General features: G+C 53.8%; 1 protein-coding gene across 4 annotated transcripts; it reads left to right on the top strand.

Moving 5' to 3' along the window:
* Window positions 1-7162: 7162 nt before the first annotated feature.
* LIPE (lipase E, hormone sensitive type) lies at window positions 7163-24434 on the top strand. 4 transcript variants are annotated; one of them, XM_060083405.1, is made up of 11 exons: window positions 7163-7176; window positions 7226-8022; window positions 15356-15891; window positions 18056-18146; window positions 18256-18401; window positions 18599-18784; window positions 18971-19265; window positions 20065-20292; window positions 20533-20709; window positions 23050-23471; window positions 23864-24434. In XM_060083405.1, exons 1-11 carry the CDS (start codon window positions 7163-7165, stop codon window positions 24071-24073), a joined length of 3102 nt encoding a protein of 1033 aa, XP_059939388.1. In that variant the 3' UTR covers window positions 24074-24434. The 4 variants fall into 4 exon arrangements, with proteins under 4 accessions (XP_059939388.1, XP_059939390.1, XP_059939389.1 ...); XM_060083407.1 differs by lacking the exons at window positions 7163-7176; window positions 7226-8022 and adding an exon at window positions 9005-9271; XM_060083406.1 differs by lacking the exons at window positions 7163-7176; window positions 7226-8022 and adding an exon at window positions 9613-9796.
* The last annotated feature ends 604 nt before the right edge of the window (window positions 24435-25038 follow it).

Below are 25038 nucleotides of genomic sequence, written 5' to 3'. Positions count from 1 at the left end.
CCGGTCCGGGAAGATCCCACATGCCGCGGAGCAGCTGGGCCCGTGAGCCATGGCCGCTGGGCCTGCACATCCAGAGCCTGTGCTCCGCAAAAGGAAAGGCCACAACAGTGAGAGGCCCGAGTACCGCAAAAAAAAAAAAAAAAAAAAGAAGAAGACTCTTGCTGGTCCTCATTTTCTGTGTCTTTGAAACCCAGTGTTTTGGTCTAGAAAATGATCATAAAGGATTCTAAAACTGTCAAAAAAAAAAAAAGTATATTGGCAAATCTTAAACTGATTGATATTATGATATTATCAAGGATAAGATAAATCAGGAGGAGGAGACAAGATGGCAGAGTAGAAGGACATGAGCTCACCCCTTCTTACAGAAACACCAAAATCACAACCAACTGTTGAACAACCACCGATAAAAAAAATGCTGGAAGCTACCAAAAAAGATATCCTACATCCAAAGACAAAGAAGAAGCCACAGTAACATGGTAGGAGGGGTACAATCGTGATAAAATCAAATCCCATACACTGCGGGTGGGCAGCTCACAAAATGGAAAATTATACCACAGAAGTTCTACCACAGGAATGAAAGTTCTGAGCCCCACGTCAGGCTCCTCAGCTTGAGGATCTGGCAACATGAAGAGGAGCCCCCAGAGAATCTGGCTTTGAGGGCCAGCAGGGATTGATTGCAGGAATTCCAAAGGACTGGGAGAAACAGAAACTCAACTCTTGGAGGGTAAACACAGGGTCTCGTGCACATCAGGAAAATCCTCAAGGATTTAATGGAAAAAGCGGTGACCTCATAAGACACTGGGCCAGACTTAACTGCTAGTATTAGAGGATCTTCTGCGGAGGCAGAAGGTGGCTGTGGCTCACTATGGGGACAAGAACACTGGTGGAGGCAGTTCTGGCGAGTACTTATTGGCATAAGCCCTCTCGAAGGCCACCATTTTCCCACCAAAACCTGTCCCCACCCAATAGCCTGTGCTGGGATGCCTCAGGCCAAACAACCAACAGGGTAGGAACACAGCCCCACCCATCAGCAGACAGGCTGCTTAAAGTCTTCCTGAATAAACAGCTACCCAATAAACACACCCCCTGACGTGGCCCTGCCCATGAGGGACAAGACGCAGCTCCACCCACCAGTAGACAGGCACAAGTCCCCCCAACCAGGAAGCCTGCACAACCCTCTTAGACAGCCTCATCCACCAGGGGGCAGACAGCAGAAGCAAGAAGAACTACAACCCTGAAGCCTGTGGAACAGAAACCGCAATCACAGGAGGTTAGACAAAATGAGACAGCAGAGGAATATATCCCAGAGGAAGGAACAAGATAAAACCCCAGAAGAACAACTATGTGAAGTGGAGAGAGGCAACCTACCTGAAAAGGAATTCAGAGTGATGATAGCAAAGATGATCCAAGATCTCAGAAAAAGAATGCAGGCACAGATTGCGAATATACAAGAAATGCTTAACAAACACCCAGAAAAATGAAAGAACAAACAAACAGAGATGAAAAATACAATAACTGAAAAATACACTAGAAGGAATCAATAGCAGAAGAACTGAGGCAGAAGAACGGATAAGTGAGCTGGAAGACAGAATGGTGGACATCACTGCCACAGAACAAAATGATAAAGAAAAAAAAAAGAAATGAGGACAGTCTAAGAGACCTCTGGGACAACATCAAACACACCAACATTCACATTATAGGGGTCCCAGAAGGAGAGGAGAAAGAGAAAGGACCTGAGAAAATATTTGAAGAGATAATAGCTGAAAAATTCCCCAACATGGGAAAGGAAACAGTTACCCAAGTCCAGGAACCACAGAGTCCCAGGCAGGATAAACCTAAGGAGGAACACGCCGAGACACATAGTAATCAAACTGACAAAAATTAAAGATAAAGAAAAACTAGTAAAAGCAACAAGGGAAAAGCAACAAATAACATACAAGAGAACTCCCATTAAGTTATCAGCCATTTTCTCAGCAGAAACTCTGCAGGCCAGAAGGGAGTGACATGATATATTTTAAGTGATGAAAGAGAATAACCTACAACCAAGAATACTCTACCCAGCAAGGCTCTCATTCAGATTCAACAAAACTGAAGAAATCAAAAGCTTTAGAAACAAGCAAAATCTAAGACAATTCAGCACCACCAGACCAGCTTTGCAACAGATGCTATGGGTACTTCTCTAGGCAGAAAAGAAAAGGCCACAACTAGAAACAAGAAAATTACAAATGGAAAAGCTCACTAGTAAAGGCAAACATACTATATAGGTAGGAAATCATCCTCACACAAATATGATATCAAAACCAGTAATCAGGAGAGGAGGAGGGTACAAATGCAGGATATTTGAAATGGATTTGAAATTAAAAGACCACCATCTTAAAACAATCTTGTTTATATACAGACTGCTATCAATATATCAAAACCTCATGGTAACTGCAAACCAAAAATCTACAACAAATACACACACAAAAAAGAAAAAGGAATCCAAACACAACACTAAAGTTACTCATCATTCACAAGAGAAGAGAACAAGAGAGGAAGGGAATAAAAAACACCCCAAAAGACAAATCCAAAACAACTAACAAAATGGAAATAAGAACAAACATATTGATAATTACCTTAAACATAAATGGATTAAATGCTCCAACCAAAAGACATAGACTGACTGAATGGATATGAAAACAAGACCTGTATTGGGACTTCCCTGGCAGCCCAGTGGTTAAGGCTCTGCGCTTCCCCAGCAGGGGGCACAGGTTTGATCCCTGGTCAGGGAACTAAGATCTCAGATGCCACACAGCACAGCCAAAAAAAAAAAAAAAAACCAAGACCCATATATATGCTGTCTACAAGAGACTGACTTCAGATCTAGGGACACATACAGACTGAAAGTGAGGGGATGGAAAAATGTATTCCATGCAAATGGAAATCAAGAGAAAGCTGGAGTAGCAATACTCATATCAGACAAAATAGAATTTTAAATAAACACTGTTACAAGAGACAAAGAAGGACATTACATAATGAACAAGGGATCAATCCAAGAAGGAGATATAACAGTTGTAAATGTATATGCACCATTAAAAAAATGTATATGCACCACACATAGGAGCACCTCAATATATAAGGCAAATACTAACAGCCATAAAAGGAGAAATCAACACTAACACAATAATATTGGGGGACTTCAACACTCCACTTTCATCAGTGGACAGATCATCCAGACAGAAACTCAATAAGGAAACACAGGCCTTAAATGACACATTAGACCAGACCAACTTAATTGATATTTATAGAGCATTCCATCCAAAAGCAGCAGAATACACATTCTTTTCAAGTGCACATGGAACATTCCCCAGGATTGATCACATGCTGGGCCACAAAGAGAGCCTCAGTAAGTTTAAGAAAACTGAAATCATATCAAGCATCTTTTCCAACCACAACACTATGAGATTAGAAATCAACTACAAGAAAAAAACTGTAAAAAACACAAACACGTGGAGGCTAAACAATATGTTACTAAACAACCAATGGATCACTGAAGAAATCAAAGAGGAAACCAAAAAATACCTAGAGACAAATGAAAATGAAAGCACGACCATCCAAAACGTATGGGACAAAGCAAAAGCAGTTCTAAGACGGAAGTTTATAGCAATAAAATCTTACCTCAAGCAGAATCTCAAATAAACAACCTAACAAGAATAATCTCAAATAAACAACCTACCCTTACACCTAAAGCAACTACAGAAAGAAGAACAAACAAAATCCAAAGTTAGTAGAAGAAAGGAAATCATAAATATAAAAGCAGAAAGAGTGAAGTAGGGAGAAAACAATAGAAAAGATCAATGAAACTAAAAGCTGGTTATTTGAAAAGATAAACAAAATTGACAAACCTTTAGCCAGACTCATTAAGAAAAAGGAAGGGGGTGCTTCCTTGGTGGCGCAGTGGTTGGGAATCTGCCTGCCAGTGCAGGGGACACAGGTTCAAGCCCTGGTCTGGGAAGATCCCACATGCCGTGGAGCAACTAAGCCCGTGCGCCACAACTACCGAGCCTGCGCTCTAGATCTCACGAGCCACAACTGCTGAGCCCACGTGCCACAACTACTGAAGCCTGCACGCCTAGAGCCTGTGCTCTGCAACAAGAGAAGCCACCGCAATGAGAAGCCCGTGCACCGCAACAAAGAGTAGCCCCCACTCACCGCAACTAGAGAGAGCCAGCGCGCAGCAACGGAGACCCAGTGCAGCCAAAAATGAATAAATAAATAAATAAATAAATTTATTAAAAAGGAGGGAGAGGGCTCAAATCAATAAAATAGAAATGAAAAGGGAGAAGTTACAACAGACACCACAGAAATACAAAGGATCATAAGAGACTACTACAAGCAGCTGTATGCAAATAAAATGGACAACCTAGAAGAAATGGATAAATTCTTAGAAAGGTACAATCTCCCACGACTGAACCAGGAAGAAATAGAAAATATGAACAAGACAAACCACAAGTACTGAAATTGAATCTGTGATTTAAAAACTCCCAACAAACAAAATCTATCAAGCATTTAGGGAAGAGTTAACACCTATCCTTCTGAAACTATTCCAAAAAATCACAGAGGAAGGAACACTCCCAAACTCATTCCATGAGGCCACTATCACCCTGACAGCAAAACCAGCCAAAGATACTACAAAAAAAGAAACTTACAGGCCAATATCACTGATAAACATACATGCAAAAATCCTCAACAAAATACTAGCAATCCAAATCCAACGATACATTAAAAGGATCATACACCATGATCAAGCAGGATTTAACCCAGGGATGCAAGGATTTTTCAAAATCTGCAAATCAATCAGTGTGATACACCACACCAACACATTGAAGAATAAAAACCATACGATTATCTCAATAGATTCAGAAAAAGCTTTTGACAAAATTCAACACCAATTTACAATAAAAACTCTCCAGAAAGTGGGCATAGAGGGAACATACCTCAACATAATAAAGGCCATATATTACAAGCCTACAGCTAACATCATACTCAATGGTGAAAAGCTGAAAGCACTTCCTCTAAGACCAGGAACCAGACACTCTCACCACTTTTATTCAACATAGTTTTGGATGTCCTAGCCATGGCCATCAGAGAAGAAAAAGAAATAAAGGGAATACGAATTGGAAAAGAGGAAGTAAAACTGTCATTGTTTGCAGATGACGTGATACTACACGTAGAAAATCCTAAAGATGCTACCAGAAAACTACTAGAGCCCATCCATGAATTCGGTAAAGTTGCAGGATACAAAATAAACACACAGAAATCTGTCGTATTTCTATACGCTAACAACAAAAGATCAGAAGAGAAATTAAAGAAACAATCCCATTTACCATTGCATCACAATGCATAAAATACCTAGGAATAAACCTACCTAAGGAGGCAAAAGACCTGTACTCTGGGGCTTCCCTGGTGGCGCAGTGGTTGAGAGTCCACCTGCCGATGCAGGGGACGCGGGTTCGTGCCCCGGTCCGGGAGGATCCCACATGCCGCGGAGCGGTAGGCCCGTGAGCCATGGCCGCTGAGCCTGCGCGTCCGGAGCCTGTGCTCCGCAACAGGAGAGGCCACAACAGTGAGAGGCCCGCGTACCGCAAAAAAAAAAAGAATCCAGCCAAGCCCTTCAGAGCCTGCCAGCAATTTCTCAGCTGGCAAGCTTTGCTCTGCCCTTAACAGGAGCTATGAGAGCCCACCCTCCCGATGAAACATTCTCAGTCAACAAGGCAGTGAGCGCACCTTAAGATGCCCTTCTCCCACCTCAAGCTCCCCATCCCTGTCTCTACTCCCTAAACCGTTCTAGTGTTCTCAAAAAAAAAGCATTATCACCAAAATTATTGCTCCCTCTAATGCCTTCTCCTGACAGTCTTTTCCTGTGCCCTCTACCTACCCAGGCTTAAGCTCACTTACCTGAAAGAAACCAGGAAATCCAGGTTTCCTAGCTGGCACCACCTGACCTTAAATACAACCAGGCAAGTAGCAAACATAAGTCAATTAATATATTTAAATCTAATAGAGCAAAATCATTTTGTTTCAAAGGGGTCCAGAAATTCACGTTCAATCCAGTCAACCCATTTTACCCTGTAAATTCCAAACTTAATCCAGATTCTACACACACCTCTCCCCAACACCACCCACAGTCTTTCTCCACTGCCCAACCTGTTACTCCTTTACTCATTCAACAAACCCTTCTGAGCTAAGAGCTAGGTGGGGCAAAGAAAGAAGTTAAAGCAATGAATCAGACATTGTCTTAGTAAAGATAATATAGATTAAAAAAAAAACCTGGCACAATTTCCTAGCAGGTAAAATGCTTCCAGTATTTATGATTATCATCATCATCATCATCATCATCATCATCAATGGTCATCTGACTCTGTAACTTTCCAATCTACTACAGAATACATATATGCAGAAGCAGAGTTGAAAGCTAGAGACATGTGTGGTCCTGAAAAGGGCTTCAAGTGAAAAAATGAGAGGGTGTCTTTTTTTTAACATGGGAGTAAAATGATCAGAACGATAATATAAGGAAATAAAATGGCAACCATTTGAAAGAATGAATAAAAAGGAAAACATTAAAACAGTGTAGATCCTGGGAATTCCCCGGCGGTCCAGTAGTTAAGACTCAGCACTCTCACTGCTGTGGCCCCGGATTCAATCCCTGGTTGGGGAACTAAGATCCCGCAAACCGAAGCAGCCAAAAAAAAAAAAAAAAAATGTGTAGATCCTGCCTCCCCCTCTGACCATTTCCTCAAACATCAGAAGGGGAGAAAAGAAAAGAAACACCAAGCCAGAATCTGGCTTCTGTCATCCAGGTTGAACAGAGGACTAAGTTGGGATGCTGGCCTTATGAGAAGCAGCATTTTAACTGAGTGGTGAGTTGGGTGGAGTCCTATTTATGATACAACAGGGCAAGCCCCTCCCCTGTGATAGGAGAGTGTGCTGGGCACACAGCCTCCTCCCGTTCCCAATCCTCCTCTCAAAGCAGGAGGAACAGGAATAGGGGGCCACTTGCCAACTGCCTTAAAAAGGGAAGAGCAGGGATGGCAGGATGAAGGAGTGGAACCCAAAGGGAGGAGCCATCATGAGCAATCAGTGAGGGATCTGTGACAAAGGAGGCCTGTGGGGGCCGAGAAGGATGAAGCCTGGGAGATCAGCATCTCCCTTCGGGGAAATAACAACAATGGAGCCAGGTTCTAACTAAGTTAGTTTCTAGGCCTGACTGGGAACCTGAGCCACACCAGACACCTATCACCCAGTCAGAGTCTGGGCCAGAAAAGACACCCACAGCTCAGCCAGCATCTAAGGCTCAGCAGGGACCCGATATCCAACAGAAGCGCACTGCACAGCGAAGACCCCTTGCCCAACATGAAGCTGAATCCCAGCAGGAACCTGGAGCACAGCAAAAATCTGCTTTGCGGCAGGAATTTCTTGCCCCACAGGAGCCTGCACCACAGCAGTCACCTCCCATCCAAAGGGTGCCCTTCAGGAAACAGGAAGCTGCCTCACAGCACAGACCTGGGCCGGGACAAGATTCTAGAACTCAACAGGAGCCGAAATTGAGAGAGGGAGCTGGAGCCCAGGTAGGACCTGGACCCCAAAATGGACCACCTGCCCAGACGGAACTGATGTCCCAAGAGAGACGGCGACAGTCAGACCCTACAGCTCAGCACGCAGCTCCAGCCCAGGGAGCCAAATCCCAAGAGGGATCTTTGGCTGAGTGGCAATTTCTGTCAAAACCAAACGAACCATCCATACAGCAACCGGCCTCAGAACATAAGACATTTCTTGAATGGGTAGTAGATTCTGGTGCAGATTTGGATTTAGGGTTTACGTTAGAGACCAATTCGCCAGCCAAGAGGGGTGGAACAGTCGCCCAGGGAATGAAGCTGGTCTTCAAGGGGAAACCTGGTTATGAAGTGATGTCAGGATTTGGTGGGACGTCATTACCCAGTAAGAAAACCAGCAGCCAGAACCCCAGACACTACCGGAACCCAGGTAAGTTGAGCTTGGAGGAAGGGGGCCTCCCAGGGTGCCACCGTGGCACCCTGCTGAACGTGGACCCTTACCCTCGGCGAGTGTCCACACAGGCCAGGCCGAAAACCGGGCAGGAGCGACCCTTGAGCTCTCTGGGTTGTCCAGTGGGCAGGAGGACACTTGTCCCCAGGGAGTCCCAGTCCCGCCGGGCCCATGGCCTCGTGGGTTGTGATCTCAGGAAGGGGGCGCCTGGGAGAGACGCTGGGGCTCCGCCCAAGTCCCAGGCAAGGTCGGCGCTGACGGGAGGGAGAGCTGGGGGAGCGGTGTGGGCGGGTGGTGGGCACAAGACTCCGCTGGCGACAGCATCTCTGCCCCTCCTCCGAAGCCGGCCATGGTGCCCCCGGGGAGCAGGCTTGGACCCTGAGCTCCTTCTCTGCGCTCAGAAGCCCTGCCCTGCACAAGGGGGGCACAAGTTCTCTCCGGGGAACGTGGGGAGACGGTGAAATAGCCGGGGGGGGGGGGGAAACAAGGTGGCCGCAATCCGGAAGCTGAGGGCACTGTGAGGACGGTTAGTCCGAAGGCTGGTAATGGGGGTCTCAGCCCAGAGGCCTGTGTCCCCCGGAAGGGCTGAGCCGCCTCTCTCAGGACTGAGGAGAAGAGGGTCATCGATGTCTCTCAGTGCCACGGCTGCTCATGTGCTTTGGGAGGGTGGGGAGGAGGGGCGCGATGGTGCTTCTGGTGCTAAACAGCGGTCTCCCTGGGCCTCCCGAACTCAGTCTCAAGGGACGCCTTCACCACAGCGCCGCCACAGCCAAAGCCGCCTCTCCGGGACCCTCAGAAAGACAACTGAGTGTGTGCGCACGCGCGAGCCTCGAGCCTCCTCTGTTTCCCGCCTTTTCCCAGGTTCGCGCAGTTCCCGCGGCCGCCTCTCCTCCCTGCGGGCCGGTGCACGGCTTGGAGCTAGTGCGCAGGCGCCGAGCACCCTACAGCCCCTCCCCCCCATTCTCGCGGGGAGGGACAGGGCACAGAGGAGAACCCTAAGAAACGGAGCAATAGGAGAACTAGAAGACAGAGGGCAGGGGGGAAAGGCGGGGCTTCCTCCTCCAAAGGCTCCCTGGCAGAGCCACGCCTCGTGCACTGCAACCCGGCCTCGGCTTTGAATTGCCCGAGGACCTGGCCCGCTCCCCGACCCCAGGCGGAAGATAAGTGGCACCCGGCTCACCTCTCGGCGGGCAGACCCGTGCGTTCTAGACGATCCCTACGTGGGAAGGTGAGTGGGAAGACAAGGATGACAGCCAACACGTGACAACATCGGGGCTTCCTTGCTGGGGTGACCCCCGTGGGACTCCCCACTAGTTCTGACCGAATACGCTTTTAGCCGCCTCCAAGGCTGCATTTTTGTTGGTTGCGGGCCCTTTAATGAGTGCGCGGGGGCGGGGCTAGGTTGCAGACCCTAGCGGTGGTGGGCGGGACCCGACTGTGGAGGGCGGCCCTCCTTGCTCAGAGGGCGGGACCCAGAGAGAAGCAAGTCCGAGATTGGGTGGTGTGGGGGCCCGACGGTGGTACGTAGCGAGGATTGGTCCTCGGGGCGGTGACTCGCGGCTGGAATTGGCCCAGGCGGGTGGAATTGGCCCAAGCTGGTGGAATTGGCCCCGGGGCCCGGACCGCGGAAAATTGATGGAGTCGGCCAGGGAAGTGAAGTTCCCTGTGGCCGCTGGGGCTCCGGGCTCGAAGAAGGTTCAAGAGGGGTCCAAAAGTCAAAGGCGCGGACGGTGGCGAAAAGGCAAAGCCAAAGGTGAGTGGGAGGAGGCCGGCAGGGGCCGGAAGGAACCTTAGACATCCTGTGGGAAACTGGGAACCGAGTGGACTGACCTCCTGCCACAAGAAGTGGGTGGGGCCCGTGGACTGGCTCATTGCTGCCCTGCGGGGCGGGGGTGCGGGGATAATCCACTGTGAGAAGCGGGTGATGTGAGAGGGAAATATCACCTCCAGCATAGAAACTCTCGGACGCCCCAGTACCGTCTTGGGAGTAGAGTCCAGAATGTTAGTGTCCCGAACCAGGGTTCCCGCTCTAGCTCCGTACTCGCTGTGTGACCGTGGCAGCTCTTGCCTTGTGATTTCAACGTGGGAGATGGTTCAAACGCCGATTTTCAGGTCTCTGACACTCTTGAGACGGTAATGGAGAAGAGATTTAGAAGCTGTGGCCCAAAGAGGAAGTTTAGGGGTGAGTCAGGTAGGAGGAAGGGGTGCCCTATAGTGGGGAATGCCTGGAGGAGGGGTGCAGTACAGCTGCAAACAGCCCTGTCCCACCATCCTTCATTCAGTCCACTCATCCATTCGTTGTCAGTCCACCTGCTTCAGCCTGGCTGCCCTAGGACCTAAATTCCTGACTCCTACTCCTAGGACTAAGGAGCCCTGGGTTGGCTTTGGACAGCCTAAATTTCACTTGGGAGAAGGAAGTGCTGTCACCTGGGTTCCCTAGGGGGTCACATTATTTACAGATCTCAGCGGGCTGGAGAAACACTGGCAGACCAACAGAGATGCTACAAGCCTCAGGCAGAGGCACACATGAAGTCCTTGCTGGATTAGGAGTATGTGTCAATCCCAGTGAGGACCTATGGGAATTTCCTGAGCAGGAAAGAAACTGACATAGCCCCCGGGCCCAGAGACCCCCAAACTCGTCATCCTCCCTGCCATAAACATCATCATTAGCCAAGCATAGAACCGGAGTTGGCTCCAGATGCACACAGGAAGGCTCAGAGAGGCTCAGAGCTCAGACTCTCTTTATCCTGAGAGCAAGGATGGAGGTGTTGAAGCATTGGGAGTGTGTGACCAGATTTAAGTTTTAGAAAAATCCTCTGGCTGCTATGTGGAAAAGACATGGAGGGGGCAAAAACGGAGACACAGAAAGAGTTGTTACAGTCATCTAGAGAAGGGAGCAGTGGAGGTGGGAGAAGGGCCAGGTTCCAGTGCTTTCTAGGGGAGGATGGGGAACAGGACTTCAGGATGGATTGGGTGGTACTGGGAGGTGGCCATGCTGATGCCCTGGGTTCAAACTGGAGCAAATGGGAAGAGATGGGTGCCATACACACACACACACACACAAAAGATATATGTCCATACACGTACAAACACATGGCCACACAATCTCACAGGCCAAGAGAAATAGAGACACAGAAACCCTCACAGGCTGAGCAACACAGATAGGTCGTGACACATGCATACAAATATGCTTGCAGACATACTGAGAAAAGAAAACACACAGACTGAGAAACGAAAACACACAGACTAAGAAAAAATGTGGACACACTCACCCACAAACACAGACCGGGACCAATGCTAGGCATGACAGGAACCTACATATGTATGTACCTCCATGGGAACCTCAAAGACATACTCACACCTGCCCACCCAGAAAGCATAGAGCTGAGACCTGACAGAGGGAGCAACACGGATACACACAGAAACACAGCAGAGAAGCTGTGCCATCCTTGCTGGCTCGGTGACCCTGGGCGGTATGTCACCTCTCTGCATCTCAGTTTTCTCATCTGCCAAAATGGGTCATGATGGTTCCTACCTCACGGGTTGTGGAAAGGATGAAACGAGTTACCTCGCCTAAAGCACAGAAAGAGAGCCGTGCCTGGCACACGGCTGTCTTAGAGCAGTGTCTGCTCTTTCATGCAGACACAGTCAGGGATCGAGCCACGGTCACTGCCCCCTCGCCTGCATCTGCCCCAGGCCTCTCCCCTTCAGAAGGCCTTGCCCCTCCCAGGCCCCATACCTAGCCCTTCCTCCATCTTCCCCCCACTTACTTCCCTACCACCCTTCTATCTCAAAATCCAGGCCGGGTCCAGTTGTCCTGTGACCATTTAGGGCAAAGGGCTAGTGCCCAGGCAGCAGGACCCTCACCCTTCCCTCTGCCCCAGTCCTCACCCAAGGCCCTGATGGCCTGCCCCTGCCCCAGTGCCCTCTGCCTCATATTCTCAGCAAGCCTCTGGCAACCTCAGCATCCCATCCTCCCTGCTCCATCTGGACCAGCCCCCAGGGAGCCGCCTGGAACAGGGCGAAGGGCAGCGCCTGGGCTCCAGCCTCTTCCTCACGGCTCTGTGCAGGTTACTTCTTTTGTCCAGGTCTCCTGTGCCCTCGTGTTCGATCAGGAGCCCTACCCCATAGACAGGAAGTAAATGACAGCTGCTTTATAAAATGGGAAACCGCAGCCATGCAATAAATACCACGCTAGCCCTGTGCCGGGCATGAGCAAGGGCTGGGGGTACGGCAGTGAACAAAACAAAGTCCCTGCCCACAGGGAGCCTATAATCTAGTGTCAGACACAGAAAGCAAACAGCACAAGCAGTAAATTGTACAGTATGTTAGATGGAAAAATGACCCGATACGCATCTCAGTGAGGCTGAGTGAGAACCACAAAGCAAACCACGAGCAGAAATGCCGCCGTGGGGTCCTGCTTGCAAAGATCATTTCCGGCCCTCAGTGGGCAGGATGGCCGAGCGCAGTTTCCAGGTGAGGAGACCAAGCTCATCTAGGGTCACCTGGCCAGTGGCTGAGGCCGGTGTCCTGTTGTCTCAGCCACCGAGCTCAGAGCTGCCTCCAGAGGCCTCTGTCTGTCCATCCGTTTGTTTGTCCTGGGGAGGGGTGGGTGTCCATCCAGTCCCTCCTGCCCCCACTCTGACTCTTCCCCTTTCCTTCCTTCTTCAAATATTTGCTGAGCACCTGCTATGTGCTAGGCCCCATGATGGACCCTGGGGCCATCCCATGCCCCCATGGGGATGATATCCCAGGCGGAGTGACAGGGGAGGATTCACCTACAGCCAAGCACATGACACTGAGGCCTCTCATTTGCACAGGCCTCTTCCAAGGCCCTGTACCTAATACCATACTTGTGGTTTTCTATTCTTTTTCCTAAAGAGCCCCACCTCCACTTGTAAAAGCGTCACAGCTCCATGAAGCCTGGTTCTGCCCCTGGGGGACACAAACAACAGACATGGAAACAAATAAATGGAAAACTGCAAATATGTAAAATTCTAGGAAGAAGAACACCTTAAAGATGATGGCAGAAAGCAGTGGTAGGGGGTGCATCTTAGATGGGGGGGAGCAGTTAGGGAACGCCCTCCTGGAGGAGGTGAGAAGCTGAGTCCTGAGGGTGAGAAAGAGCTGGCCAGGCAAGGAGCACGTGGCATAACGGAGGTGAAGTGTGTCTGGGCTTCAGTTTCCCATGTGTGAGGTGGGAATGACGGTCACAGCAGGATGGGCTGGAAGGGTAAGTGGCAGGTACAGGGTGCCCAGTGTGGGAACACCACACAGCAGGACCTGTGGCTTGGGCCCCCTGGCTGAGCTTGGCACTGCCCTTAATCGGCCGTTGGCCTCCTGGGAGGGACAGGCAAGGCTGGCTGCCCACCAGCTGGGGCCAGCTGTGCCACGGCTAGTCTGGGGGCAGGAGCTGCGATCAGTCATGGTGCTGCTGCTCCCTGAATCCACCCTGGGGAGAAGGAGGGCAGCCAGGCTGGGTGAGGGGGCACACTTTGTTCAGGACCAGGGTGAGACCTCTGGGTCTAAGGGAGGAGGGGACAGGGGACCTGCATGCCTCTGTTTCTAACTGTTGAGGGGACTAGGGGTCTGGACTCCTGGGACTGAGGGAGGAGGGCCTTGGTGGCCCAAACTACAGGGTTCAAAGCCAGAGGAGGCTGGACAATGACTGGGAGTTGGGCCCCAGGCTTTGTTTACAGCACTGGGTTCTCACTGTCCTTTCTGGGTGGGAGGTGGAGCTGGTGGCCACACCCTGGGCAGGCTGGGCCCCTCCCCGGGATTATCACCCCAGGCTGCAACTGGCACTAGCCACAGTCAGCAGTTCCAGCCCTGGGGAGCTCTGAAGAGGTCTGGGAGGGGTGAGTTCACTGCCAGCTGACAGACAGGAGTGGCCGCTGCCAAACCCCAGGGCCTAGAAGGGAAAAGAGACACCTTTTTCTGGGGGATCAGGGGACCCTCGACTTGGGAGTCAGGCAAGGTGCTGGATGGGCTTCAGGAGGGAAGGGTATCTGAAGCAGAGGGCAGCATACCCACCAAGGGGCGCAAGAACAGCTTGTCCAGGACCTGGGTGACAGGACAGGGATCCCGAAGGGAAGATTAACCAGGGACCCTGAAGTGTGGGGAGTCAGGCCTAGTCCAGGGAAAGTTTTTGAGGGCCAGAGCTAGAGGCCCAGTCTCCAGAGCCCTGGGACGGAGACCAGCAAAAGTAACGGCTCTGGCCCCCGAGATTTGGGTCTGACTTCTGCTCTGCCGCTTTCAATGCAACTTTCATCTCCTTACTTAACACCTCTGAGCCTCAAGTCTCCTCTCTTGTAAGATGGGAATGCTCCTAATAACAGCTGAAACATGAACCGAGGCAGTCTGGGCCTCCGAGGTTAGTGAGAACCTAAAGGAGCAAACAGAGAAAGCTCTTAGCACAGAGCCTGATGCACAGTGAGTTCAAGGTTAATGGCAGGGCTGAATGCCATCCTAGGCAGGGAGCAGGGCTGGCCCGTGCAAGCTAAGCCAGGCCTGAAGGCCAGGGACCCAGCTGGGGGAGGAGTGGAACCAAGGTTTGAGGACCCCCAGAGAAGATTGGAGGGGATTCCACAGCCAGACTGGAGGGACCAGGAGGGGCCAGGAGTGACCCCTCAGTTGTACATAAGGCTAGAAATATGAACTACTGGGTTCAGGAAGAGAATTGGGCTTGGGACCAGGGTCCTGGGACACCACCAGGTGGATGGGAATCGGTGGGTTGAGGGCTGAACTCTCCCAAATATTGCAGAAGGCAAGGGCCTGTGGGCGACCCCTCAGACCTAAGAAGGAGGTAGGATGGGGGCTTGAACTCCCGGTCCTGAGAGGGGGGACCAACGGGGGGTCCAGACTGCTCAGAACCTAGAGGGAGTCCTGGGCCCTGGGAGAGTAAATGGAGACAGATGCCTGAACTTGGGTCCCTAGAAGGGAGAAAGGGTTACATAGACTCCTGGGCTGTAAGACAGATGCTGGGGCTAAGGAATCAATCAGTGTCCCAGATAAGAGAGGACAGGGACTCCTGGGGCCTGAAGAAGAGGGTTCTGGGGCCTGGACTCCTGGGTCTTAGGAAGGTGGGGACTGAGGGATCAAACTTGGCTCTTGAGGAGGGAAAGAGTGGGTACCTGGACTCATGGGTCCCAAAGAAGGAAGGAACTGGAGCCCTAGACTCCATACTTCGGTCTGAAGGAGGGGCTGTGGTCTGACGTGAGTCTGTGGGAGGAGGGGGTAGAGCCTGGACTCCTGGACGCCAGGGCCCAGCTGGTCCAGCCCTGCCTTAATGCGCCTCCCGACCTGCCCGCAGCCTCACGCCTCTCGCACAGCATGGACCTGCGCACAATGACAAAGTCGCTGGTGACCCTGGCAGAGGACAACATGGCCTTCTTCTCCAGCCAGGGCCCTGGGGAGACAGCACGGCGGCTGTCAGCCGTCTTTGCAGGTGTTCGGGAACAGGCACTGGGGCTGGAGCCAGCCCTGGGCCGCCTGCTGAGCGTGGCACACCTCTTTGACCTGGACGCAGAGACGCCGGCCAACGGGTACCGCAGCCTGGTGCACACAGCCCGCTGCTGCCTGGTGCACCTGCTGCACAAATCCCGCTACGTGGCCTCTAACCGCCGCAGCATCTTCTTCCGTACCAGCCACAACCTGGCCGAACTCGAGGCCTACCTGGCCGCTCTCACCCAGCTCCGTGCTCTGGCCTACTACGCTCAGCACCTGCTGGCCACCAACCAGCCCGGGAGGCTCTTCTTCGAGGGTGATGAGAGGGTCATTGCCGACTTCCTGCACGAGTACGTCACTCTGCACAAGGGCTGCTTCTACGGCCGCTGCCTGGGCTTCCAGGTGAGCCCCCTGCCCTGCCCCTCTGGGCCCATGGTGAAGGCACATGGTGGGCCCCAACCAGGCCCAGTAGCATAGTAGAGGAACCACAATGGTCTGTGTTACTGGATTCAGCAAACAGCAGATGCAGGAAGGGAAAGCTGTCTGGGGCTCAGACAGCACTGCACGAAGGGTCTCAAACTTGTGGCCCTTTGGCCGAATCTACCGTGGAGCAAGAAATCTTTAACTTGCATGGCTTCTTGCACCAGGATCTCCACTGCTCCCTATCGTCCTACACTCAGGAGATTCATTCACTCTTTTACACGACCTGTCTGGCCCCTGAATTCATTGGAGGCCCTCTAGGAGAGTAGCCAGTACTGTTCTCAAGGCCAGTTTGTAAGAGCACGTCCCACTTAGTCATCCCCACCGGAGGCCTGGCAGGCAGGGAGGAAGGGTGCCAGCCCCACTTTACAGAGGTTCAAGGGGAGGGGCCCCAAGCTTCTCAACTGGACCCAGGTCAGCCTGGGCATATCGACTCACCTAAGGCGCAGTAGAATCCAGATGTTCAGGTTTCAGGGAGAGCCAGGGAGCATATCCAAGTTGGTGACAGTGAGGAAGACCTGGTTGTGGCCCCTCTCCTCCCTGAACCAGGGCCCTGACCCCAGCTGCACGCCTTCTCCTATCCTCTGCCCACCCCAAACCAACCTCAGGGAGACACAGCTCATCTCAGAGCTGACAGGGAAGCAGCCCTGAGGCCTTTGGACTCACAGGAAGAGTATTTTGGGGACTCAGAGTTGGGAAGCACTTGGGGCACCAGGCTCAGAGCCAAGGCCCAACTTGCCTCCATCTGGGCTCAGTGCTGGGTCCACAGTCCCCAGCTGCATCTGGGAACCTCAACAGGAGTATCTGGAGCTGTGTAACCCTGTACCCCTTCAGACCCTCTCTGGGCCTCCCCCAGCCTCAGTGTAGCTGAGCCTGGCAGTCTCTCAGCCTCTTCCCACCACACCCCACCTTTCTCTGCTTCCATGCGGGGCAGCCTGTCCTCACCAATCCAGCCTGGGCATTCTGGGAACTTCCCCTTGCCTAAGCTGAACCCACAAATATTGATCGGCCCAGCTGGGCCAGCCTGCTCCTGCCTGTGTCCCGGCCGTCCCCTCGAAGCTCAGGAGTGAGAACCCAGGGTCACCTGAGCCCGGCTGTGCTCTCTGGCCCACTGGGCCCCCGGCCAGGGGCAGGGCCATGCCTGACAGCTACTCTCTAAGGGCCCAGCTGTGCCATGTTGCAGGGTAGCCTCCCCCTGTAAAATGTCAGCCCCAGGGGGCAGAGGCCCTCTCTGTCTAGGTCTCATTCAGCCCCTGCTCCAGCCCAGTGCCCAGCACGCAGTAGGACCCAGGCCGGTATTTGCTGAAGGAACAGAAGAACCCTGCTGGCCCCTTGCCCAGCCTCCTGTGGCTTCTTTTTCCTCTGATCTGGTCTCTCTATTGTCTTTTCTTAGCTGCCTGGCCCCTCTCAGATGCTGGGTCTCCCCATTTGACTCTTTCTGCCTCAGGATCTCGGGCCCTGTCTCTGACCTTTCCCATTTCTGTCTCCCTGCTGCCCCTTAACTGGTCCCCACTGCCTGCGTCACCTCATCTCTGTCCTCGCTGAGTTTCAGGGATCCCTGCATCATCCTTCTCCCAGCTCACCACCCTCTATGGCTCCATCCACATCTAGAACAAATCCAAATCCTCAGGCCCCACGTGAGCCCCCTTTGCTTCTCTGATCTCAGCCCCTGCGCCTCTCCCCTGGCTCACCCTGCTCCCGCCACACCCAAGCACAGGGCCACCTCAAAGCCTTTGCACGTGTCCTGCCCCCTGCAGGGAACAGCCTTCCCTCGCTTCATTCCCATCCCTCCTCAAGTCCCCTCCTGGAGACCCGTATGAGGAGTCAGACCCCTAATCATCACTCTGTCTCCTCCACCTACCGTCTTTTCAAACATCGATCGTTACTTCACATTATATGGCATGCCTTTATCTGAGTATTGTCTCTTTTCGACACCATCAGCTCCATGAACGTGCCTAGAGCAGTGCCTGGCACGCAGCCAGAGCTCACTAAATGTTTGCTGAATGACCACATCTACCCCCCATGTCTCTGCCCCACCCCACTCCTGCCTGCCCCTGGTCCCTGACTTGGAGGCATGTCTCCACAGTTCACGCCCGCCGTCCGGCCATTCCTGCAGACCGTCTCCATCGGGCTGGTGTCCTTCGGGGAGCACTACAAACGCAACGAGACGGGCCTGAGTGAGTCCCTGCAGGGACCTGCCTGCAGCCTCCCCTCCACTCCTGTCCCTCTGCACCGCTGCCCCAGCGAGGCTGCCAGGGGCTCCCTGACACCCCTCCTGACCCCCAGGTGTGACAGCCAGCTCCCTCTTCACCGGCGGCCGCTTTGCCATCGACCCAGAGCTGCGTGGGGCTGAGTTTGAGCGGATCGTACAGAACCTGGACGTGCACTTCTGGAAAACCTTCTGGAATCTCACAGAGATCCAGGTGCTATCGGTGAGCGTGGGGCATGGTGAGGGCCCCAACCTGGTGCATGATGGGGAAACTGAGGCCCAGAGACACGTCCTGGGCCTCTGCAGTGTTCCAGGTCCAGGGATAGCATGGGAGGAAAAAGACTGGGGGTCGGCGGGGAGGTGTGAGGGGAACCCCTGCCAGCAGCCCCTCCCAGCACCCCTTCTGTTCCCTCCCACCAGTCTCTAGCAAACATGGCATCAGCCACCGTGAGGGTAAGCCGCCTGCTCAGCCTGCCACCCACCGCCTTTGAAATGCCGCTGACCGCTGACCCCAAGGTCACGGTCACCATCTCACCCCCACTGGCCCACACAGGCCCCGGGCCCGTCCTCGTCAGGCTCATCTCCTATGAGCTGCGTGAAGGACAGGTAGGGTCCCTGCCTCAGCCAGGACAGGTACAGAGCTGAGGAGCACGGGAGCACCTTCCCCAGGTGTCCTCCCGCCTCTCACTGCCCACACTGCCCCGATTCCTGTCTCTGAGCACACACCCTTGGTGGGGTGAGGCCCAGGAAGACCTCAGCGGCCTGACCCACTTCCTTGTTCCTCACCCCCAGGACAGTGAGGAGCTCAGCAGCCTGGGGAGGTCCGAGGGCCCCAGGAGCCTGGAGCTGCGCTCACGCCCCCAGCAGGCACCCCGTTCAAGGTGCCTCGTAGTGCACATCCATGGCGGCGGCTTCGTGGCCCAGACCTCCAAATCCCATGAGCCTTACCTCAAGAGCTGGGCCCAGGAGCTGGGCGCCCCCATCCTCTCCATCGACTACTCCCTGGCCCCCGAGGCCCCCTTCCCCCGGGCGCTGGAGGAGTGCTTCTACGCCTACTGCTGGGCCGTCAAGCACTGTGCCCTCCTCGGTGAGCCTGAGCCCCTCACTGCCACCGGCTCCCCGGGCCCACCCCAGCCTCCTGCAGGGGGAACGAGCCATTAGTTGCTCAGGCCTCAGTCTTGCACGCCCCGCCCCCCCTTCCATCTCCTGCCACCCGGCCGCCTGTTCACCCCGCTTGTCCCCCCGCCCACTCCTCCAGCTCTGCCCCGGTGCTCCCACCTTCCGTCTCAGCCACTTCCTCCTCCTGCCTCCTGCTTCGGCCCACTCTAGCCCTGATAGTCTGTCCCCCACCTCCCCATGGCCTCCGACCTTTTCTTCCCTCCTCCTGTTTCTCTACCCCCTGCTGTCCTGTGCTGACAGCCACCTGGCCTCGCTCCAGCCCATTCCCAGCTCCTCTGACCTCCCACTCCCCACAGCTTGGGAAGCAAAGAATGAGGCCATGCCTCAGGGCACAGGGCCCGTGGCCCTTGTGTGCAGTCAGCCTGAGCCCTGGCTTCCATCTGCTGGCCTCGATGCCCCTCCCTCCTGAAATGTGCCCTTGGTCTCCCCTTTCCACCACCCTCCCTCCTTGCTTCTGACCTCCAGCCTCCCAAGCTTCCCAGAGCTTCCTGATCTCCAGGCCTCTCCGTGTCCCAAGGCTGCCTTATCCTCTGACCACTATCCCCCAGATGGGTCCAAATCCATGCCTTAGTTTACCAATGTCTAAAATGGCAATTGGCTAGACCCTGGGGTTGGGCCCCCGACACCCGACCTCTGAGAGCCCAGTGCTCCTGGCCCAGAGCTCCAGTTCCTCCCTGCCAGGCTTGACCAAGTCCCCTCCAAACCAGGCTCAACAGGTGAGCGGATATGCCTCGCAGGAGACAGCGCAGGCGGGAATCTCTGCTTCACCGTGTCCCTTCGGGCAGCGGCCTATGGGGTGCGGGTGCCAGATGGCATCATGGCAGCCTACCCGGCCACAATGCTGCAGGCTACCACCTCTCCTTCCCGCCTTCTGAGCCTCATGGACCCCCTGCTGCCCCTCAGCATGCTCTCCAAGTGTGTCAATGCCTATGCTGGTTAGTCCCACACCCACTCAACTGGGGCCCTGCGGGTGCTTGGATACCTGGGTCCTTTGGGGTCAGAGACTAGAGCCCTGTCTCGTTGGGTATGAAGGAGAGGGAATCTGAGACTCCTTGTTCCTGCTGAAGCCATCAGATATTCTGGGTCCCTGGGAGCACAGATGCCTGAGGTTCTGGGTGTTGAGACTGGGCTCAGAAAGAGAAGAGACCAACTCAGCCCCCCACGTACACTCCCAGGTGGGGAGACCGAGGACCACTCTGACTCGGACCAGAAGGCACTGGGCATGATGGGGCTGGTGCAGCGGGACACAGCCCTGCTCTTCCGAGACCTCCGCCTGGGCGCCTCCTCGTGGCTCAACTCCTTTCTGGAGCTGAGGGGGCATAAGTCCCACCTGAACTCAGTGCCCATAGCAGGTGAGTGACGCCCTTTCCTCACACACCCATCCAGCGTGGCCAGGAGGGACAGCCTGGCACACCAAAAGTCCTGGGGGAGGCAAGAGGCTGTGCCCTGGGCCCTCAGGGAAGCAGAGATCACCTTCCTGGCTCTGCCCCATATCTGTGCCAAGTCCCCACCACAAAGCCTTGATTGTCCACGACAGCCCACATCCTACAAATTCCAGGACTCTGGTCCCCCGGGTCAACTCAGAATCCCAGGAACTGTAAGATTTAGCTTTCTAAACACCCCCTCAGAAAGGCACCCTGGGGAATGACTCAGAAGGCCTGCCGAGTGTCCTGATTTTCAGTCCCAAGAACCCCACCCAAATCCCCTGGGCCCTCGGTGGGAGTCCAGCCCTCCTAGATTCTTTCCAGACTTTGAACAGAAGTGCATGGGGATATACCCCCTCCAGGGCCTGGCCCTGGTGTGGGGAGATCAGAAGATTGGACAGACCTCAGGAAGTGGAGGAGATTCCCAGCCCTGGGTGGGTAGGAGGACCCTCAGGCAGCCAAAAATCACTTCCATCCAGGGATCCATTTTTTCCCACCATTTCCTAACATTTTAAGGATTTTAAAGCACAGCCAATTCAAATCACTTTCAGTAGTATTTTCTGGGTAATAGAAATTGCATGTTCAAAAGTAGATACATTTAAAAAAAGAAAACAGATACAGTTTCCACAGAATTCCCTGGTGGTCCAGTGGTTAGGACTCTGCAATTTCACAGCCGAGGGCACAGGTTCAATCCCTGGTCGGGGAAGTAGGATCCCGCAAGCCGCTGCCAAAAACCAAGTAGATACAGTTCCTGTTATTCAGAAAAACATTCCAATTGAATGTGCTTTATTTTAAATTCAGTTTTTAATATTAGGATATTCCAATGGTTGCAAGTAAATATACCCAAAAACAATTAAAAGAGATTTTGAATTTTAGGCACATGGACCATTGGGCATAGGCGGTTTCCTTATAGGAGAAACGTGACAAGAGCAAACCCTAGAGGCGCACACACCAGTCTAGCTCCCTACTGTACCAGGTACTGGCTGGTTGCTGGCTGACGTGGGCAGGTCACGGTATCTGTGAGCCTTGCTTTGCTCCTCTGTGAAATGGGTACAATAAGAATACCTGCCTCATAAGGTTGTTGTAAGGACTGCATACACCTATTTGTGCCAAGCACCCAGCACAATACCTGGCACACAGTAGGTGCTCCTTGAAGATGCTGGTCCCCTGACTGGTGCCCTGTGACTCTAGTCAACAGTTCTGTTCCAGTGACCCTCTGGGGCACAGGGCACCTATGCAGTTATTCTCATATTGTCTTGCATTTTGCTTTTATGGATTTATAAAGGCAAGTGGGAAAAAAACAAAAACATAAGGTCCTGGCCCTAGTGGTAAGCAGCATGAGTCTGATAAAATCAGTGGCGCTGAGGCCAAGGTGGGTATACCAGGCAGGCCTGAAGCGTACCTTTAGCATCATTTGGGCACTTGCTTGTCTGGTCATTCAAAAGGAATGGATGGGGAATTCCCTGGGGATCCAGTGGTTAAGACTCCATGCTCCCAATGCAGGGGGCATGGGTTTGATCCCTGGTCTGGGAACTAAGATCCCGCATGCCACCCAGCGTGGCCGAAAAACAAAAACGAAACAAAGGGAAGAGATGAAGCGAAGAACAGGAAGGAACTTTTGGGAGCATATCTACGTGGCTAAAGATGTGGGATCTCTAGGAACCCGGTATGTCCTCAGGATTCTTTTTAGCTCCCTGTGAACAGAGCCTCCTTTCAAGCCACACGGGCCTGCTCACTACTCCACTTTGATCCATTCATACCCTCTGTCTCAAGTGATGGAAAAAAGTTGACTGGGCCTCGTGCTGGGGCCAGGGAGGCAGCTGGAACAGGGCACCTGGTAATAAAGCATAAATATTGATATATTATGACCTCCCAGGGGAGCACTACCTAATCCCAAATCTTATTATCCCACTGAGTTCTCACCACCTCCTATGAGGTAAGGGCTATTTTTATCCCCTTTGTACAGAGAAGGAAACAGGCTCCCAGAAGTAAACACCCCTCTGTTAGCACACAGCTCCACCTCCAAGACCTGAGACTCCTTCCACCTCCCCCTTGGAGTTGCAGCCTGGGGCACCCTGGAGTTCCCCGCCCATACCCAGGGAAGGAGTCTGGGGGAACACTCTAGGCCTCCACAGCCCTAGGGTGCAACTCCTCCACCGGCCACTGCTCTTCCCATGATCCTGGGGAGCCAGCCAACCATACACACAGCCAACAGAGCCAGGCTTACCTGTGTCCCTAGCTGGCCCCCTAACCCTGCTCCTCTCGCAGAGACAATGCGGTGCAGTGTGTCTGAATCAGCACTGGCCCAGCCTGAGAGCCCACTGAGAACGGACTCCCTCAAGGGCCTGACGCTGCCTGACCTGAGCCTAAGGGTTAGCTCTGAGACACCGGACACCCCGGAGCTGTCACTGTCAGCGGAGGCACGTGGCCACTCCACACCCTCAGCCGTCAACTTCTTACTTGGGCCCGAGGATGCATCTGAAGAATCTGAGGCCCGGGATGAGCTGAGCACCAAGGACAGAGTTCGAGGTGTGCGTGCTGCCTTCCCTGAGGGTTTCCACCCCAGGCGCTCCAGCCACGATGCCAAAAGGATGACCCTCTACTCGTCGCCCATCGTCAAGAATCCCTTCATGTCACCGCTGCTGGCACCTGACAGCATGCTGCAGACCCTGCCACCTGTGCACATCGTGGTGAGTGCCAGACTGGGAAGGTGGAGCTGGCAAGGAGCGGGGAGGGCGGGGCACTGGTGCACCTGGGGAAGGGAGCCCCCAGGGGGGCAGAGTGGGGGGAATGGAGGAAGCCTGCCTAAGCCTGACTGAAGAGGAGGGAAGGCCCGGCAACGGGTGGACTAAGGGAGTCTTGTTGAGTACCTGGGGCAGGCGCTGGGCTCGGAGATTTGGGGAGGGGGAAAAGAGGGGGTGGGTCTCTGGGGGAAGGGAGAAGCTAGGCAGAGGCCAGTTAAACTCATTCTCCGACTCTCCGCCCCCCTCCCCATGTCTCCTGCCTCTATCCACCCACATGGCCACGTGTTTCCCCGCGTTCATCTACCCTGCCCCTGTGCCCCACCCCCGCCGTCCCGCAGGCGTGCGCGCTGGACCCCATGCTGGACGACTCAGTCATGTTCGCGCGGCGGCTACGCAGCCTGAGGCAGCCCGTGACGCTGCGCGTGGTGGAGGACCTGCCGCACGGCTTCCTGAGCCTGGCGGCGCTGTGCCAGGAGACGCGGCAGGCCGCGGCGCTGTGTGTGGAGCGCATCCGCCTCGTCCTCAATCCGCCGGGCCCGCCGGTCTGAGCCGTGGGACGGAGCCAGGCCACGCGGGGAGAGGGGGGCTGCGGGGGGCGACACTAAAGGCCTCTTGTACCCATCTGCGCAGGGCTCCGTAGTGAATGCGCCTCGGAAAGGGCGGCGGGGACCCCTGCCGCGGCTCCCGGCCCATCTGGCCCCTCCCTCGGGCCGGGCGGAAGGGGGCGGGCTGTGCCTTAAATCGAGGGTGCGGCAAGGGGGGCGCGGAGCGAGGGCTCCCGAGAGCTAAGACCCTGGCCTGCGGGAGGGGGGCGCCCACAAACCAGTCTCCGAGAAAACTGGACCTTCACTCCACCACTGCCTTCTGCTGCTGCGACCGCCGCAAGGGCGGAGCTTGACCCTACTTTGCAGGACGGTTTGCTTTGTTTTTTGTAAATAAAAGTATTTAATTAGTTTGCCCTCTCGCAAATAGAGTGGGTGGGGGCTCGCCCACCAGGGGGCAGCATCGGAAGCCGAGACACTTGGCACCGGAGAGCAGAAGGCTGGGGGCCCAAGGTCTGGGTCCTGAGGAAGGAGGGGTCTCCGGGCCTGGATTCTCTAGTGAGGAAGGACAGGACCGCACCCTACTAGCACAGACCCACCTCCCGCTCAGACCTAATTCAGGTACAGTGCTACAGGACTCTGGCTTCTCGGCTACTCCTCTCTACAAACCCAGCCCCAGCATACACCAGGAAAAGAAAACCCGAACTCCGTAGAGAACCGGGGCAAAGCTAACAGGAAACCAGAAACAAACTGGTCACCCAAAATACTGGAACCCAAGCTCTGCCCAGCTGTGACAGTCACGCAGTCCCTCACCCTTTGTAGGCCCTAGGTTTGGAGCAGAGATTTCCATCCAGGGCCAGCCTTCAAGAAATTTCCAACCCTGGACTCGGGGAGGGTGTGGGGAGAGACCCAGACACAGGCTGTCACAGTCCACGCAGGCTCCATCTGTGGTAGTCGGGTGGTCCTTCACA

Source organism: Mesoplodon densirostris, chromosome 19 (genome assembly GCF_025265405.1).
Source record: "Mesoplodon densirostris isolate mMesDen1 chromosome 19, mMesDen1 primary haplotype, whole genome shotgun sequence".
NCBI lineage: Eukaryota > Metazoa > Chordata > Mammalia > Artiodactyla > Ziphiidae > Mesoplodon > Mesoplodon densirostris.
Note: the sequence above shows the minus strand (reverse complement) of the source record. Positions and strands in the feature narration are given on the sequence as shown.